At 35.0% G+C, this 1,950-nt stretch overlaps 1 protein-coding gene across 1 annotated transcript; it reads left to right on the top strand.

Annotated features, from left to right (window-relative positions):
* The first annotated feature begins 912 nt into the window (after positions 1 to 912).
* On the top strand, positions 913 to 1,596 carry LOC139860234 (uncharacterized). Its single transcript, XM_071849003.1, has one exon. It carries the CDS (start codon positions 913 to 915, stop codon positions 1,594 to 1,596), a length of 684 nt encoding a protein of 227 aa, XP_071705104.1.
* Positions 1,597 to 1,950: the final 354 nt, after the last annotated feature.

Raw genomic sequence — 1,950 nt, 5'->3', positions numbered from 1 at the left:
CAGAAAAAGACTGAAAGGGAATAGGAACTGAAACAACGGTTTGAACAAACCATGAAGGAGACTGTAGACAAATCACGAGGGCCAAACTTGTACATAAAAGATTTAGATGATACAGTTTCAGATGAAAACCTCAGATTTTTCTCATATACTCAAGATATCGTAAAAGACAACCAGATTAAAATGAGATACGTTCAATCAACAACTCTGCTGATCTTTATACCAAAGCACTGCTAACTGCTATTTTCAGAACACACGTTCATAATATTGGCATGAGGCGTGTTCAGAAGATGTAACAACTCAGGCGTTGCCTACTTGAGGGGGAGTCAACTTTATGCTGCACTCTTTTTCCCTTAGCTAAAGTTTTATCCCAATGAGTTTTCTTTAGCAAGGTTTTTAACGAGGCAGTACTAGTTATTCTCTAATAAAATTGTCATCCAAGGGGGAGTGTTATAAAATATCTAGATTGTGTTATAAAATATCTAGATTGGATGTTAATTTTATTATTATTATATTTCTTGCATAGTAATATTTTATACTATAAATAGACATGTATGGTAACCATTTAAGGTGCACAATTTTTCTTGAAATATCAATATCAATATTTCTTCTCTCCTTCTTCTCTCTTTTTCTCTCTTTGTTCTTATAACCATTAAAGGTAGTTATAAGCCTACTGAATTATAACAGGATGAACTATTTGTTTGTGTATTAGGTTAGTTGTATTCATGTAACCGTGTGTTGTTTTTCTCTAAGAAAGTGTATTTGAGCATGCAAGCACATTTGGAACTTTAGGTTATTTTTAGCTGAAGATGAATGAAAACAAAAATACTACTGTTTGTTATAATAGTATTGGCAGGAAGTATATATGGTGTTCTTTTTTTTTTTTTCTTTTTTTTTTTTATCAGTAATTGAAGGATGGAATTGACAAAAAATGAAGCTGTCCAACCCGAGACTCGTAATCTTGTAAGGAATAGAGTTATGTTTGAGTTCGGTGATTATCCCGAGTTTAATGGAGATCGTGATCCCATGGAAGCGATGATGTGGATCGATACTATGGAGGCTTTTTTTGCTGCTATCGAATGTTCTGAACAGGACAAGGTTATTTATGCTGTCACTAAGTTGAGATCGGAGGCCTTGCGTTGGTGGAAATTGGCTAACGTTACGAGTGGGCCCGAGATGATTACTAAGAAGACATGGAGCGAATTTAAGGAACTGTTCAAACAAGAGTTTCGTCCAATAAAGACGGTGCTGAAAATTCTTGGAGGGTATTTTGATATCAAAATGGGAAGGCGTGAAACACTGAAACAGTTTATTTCTCGTTATGAGAAGTATGTGTGGTTTCTGAAGTGTCATGTTACGCCCGAAGAGTATAAGACATGCTGTTTTGTATGGGGATTGAGGGATGATTGTATACGAGATTGTATTACTGAAAAAGATATGGTTTCTTTTGAAAAGGCGGCTCAGGCTGCGTTGGCTGCTGAAAAATGGCAGTTGGAAGAGAAGAATATTCTGAAAGGTAATGAGCGTGAATGTCGTTATGGTTCAAAAAGATGTTACAAGTGTGGTGAACTTGGTCACTTGGCTCGAGAATGTTACTGAACGATAATTTCTCAGTTAAGGTGAATATGCAGTATTAGTTACTTTCTATGGATTGGCTTTTGGGCTTCTGTTATTCAAGTAGTATGTAAGAAATCTGATTATTAATTAGCTATAGTTTTGTTCTTCATAGATGTAAACTCGAAACTATGAGTGCATTTAGAGAATTTGAAAGGTTCTGTTTATTTGGTTCCTTTACTGATGCATTACGTAGTATAAAAACGTTAACTTGATTCAAACAAACTTTTCGGTGTTCATGAAAAGAAACTAAGATGACTAGATTGAAGATGTTTCGAGTTTTGACCCTTCTCAGTTTAGAGTTTTCCACACTGTATTGGGTTTGATGATGTTTAAAAC

The sequence above is a fragment of the Rutidosis leptorrhynchoides genome, chromosome 7 (assembly GCF_046630445.1).
Source record: "Rutidosis leptorrhynchoides isolate AG116_Rl617_1_P2 chromosome 7, CSIRO_AGI_Rlap_v1, whole genome shotgun sequence".
Taxonomy (NCBI): Eukaryota; Viridiplantae; Streptophyta; class Magnoliopsida; order Asterales; family Asteraceae; genus Rutidosis; species Rutidosis leptorrhynchoides.
The sequence above is the reverse complement of the archived record's forward strand: the minus strand, read 5'-3'. Positions and strand labels throughout refer to the sequence as shown.

Excerpts from the sequence above, each read along its gene's own strand:
- LOC139860234 (XM_071849003.1), top strand. The coding sequence starts at position 913 with ATGGAATTGACAAAAAATGAAGCTGTCCAACCCGAGACTCGTAATCTT.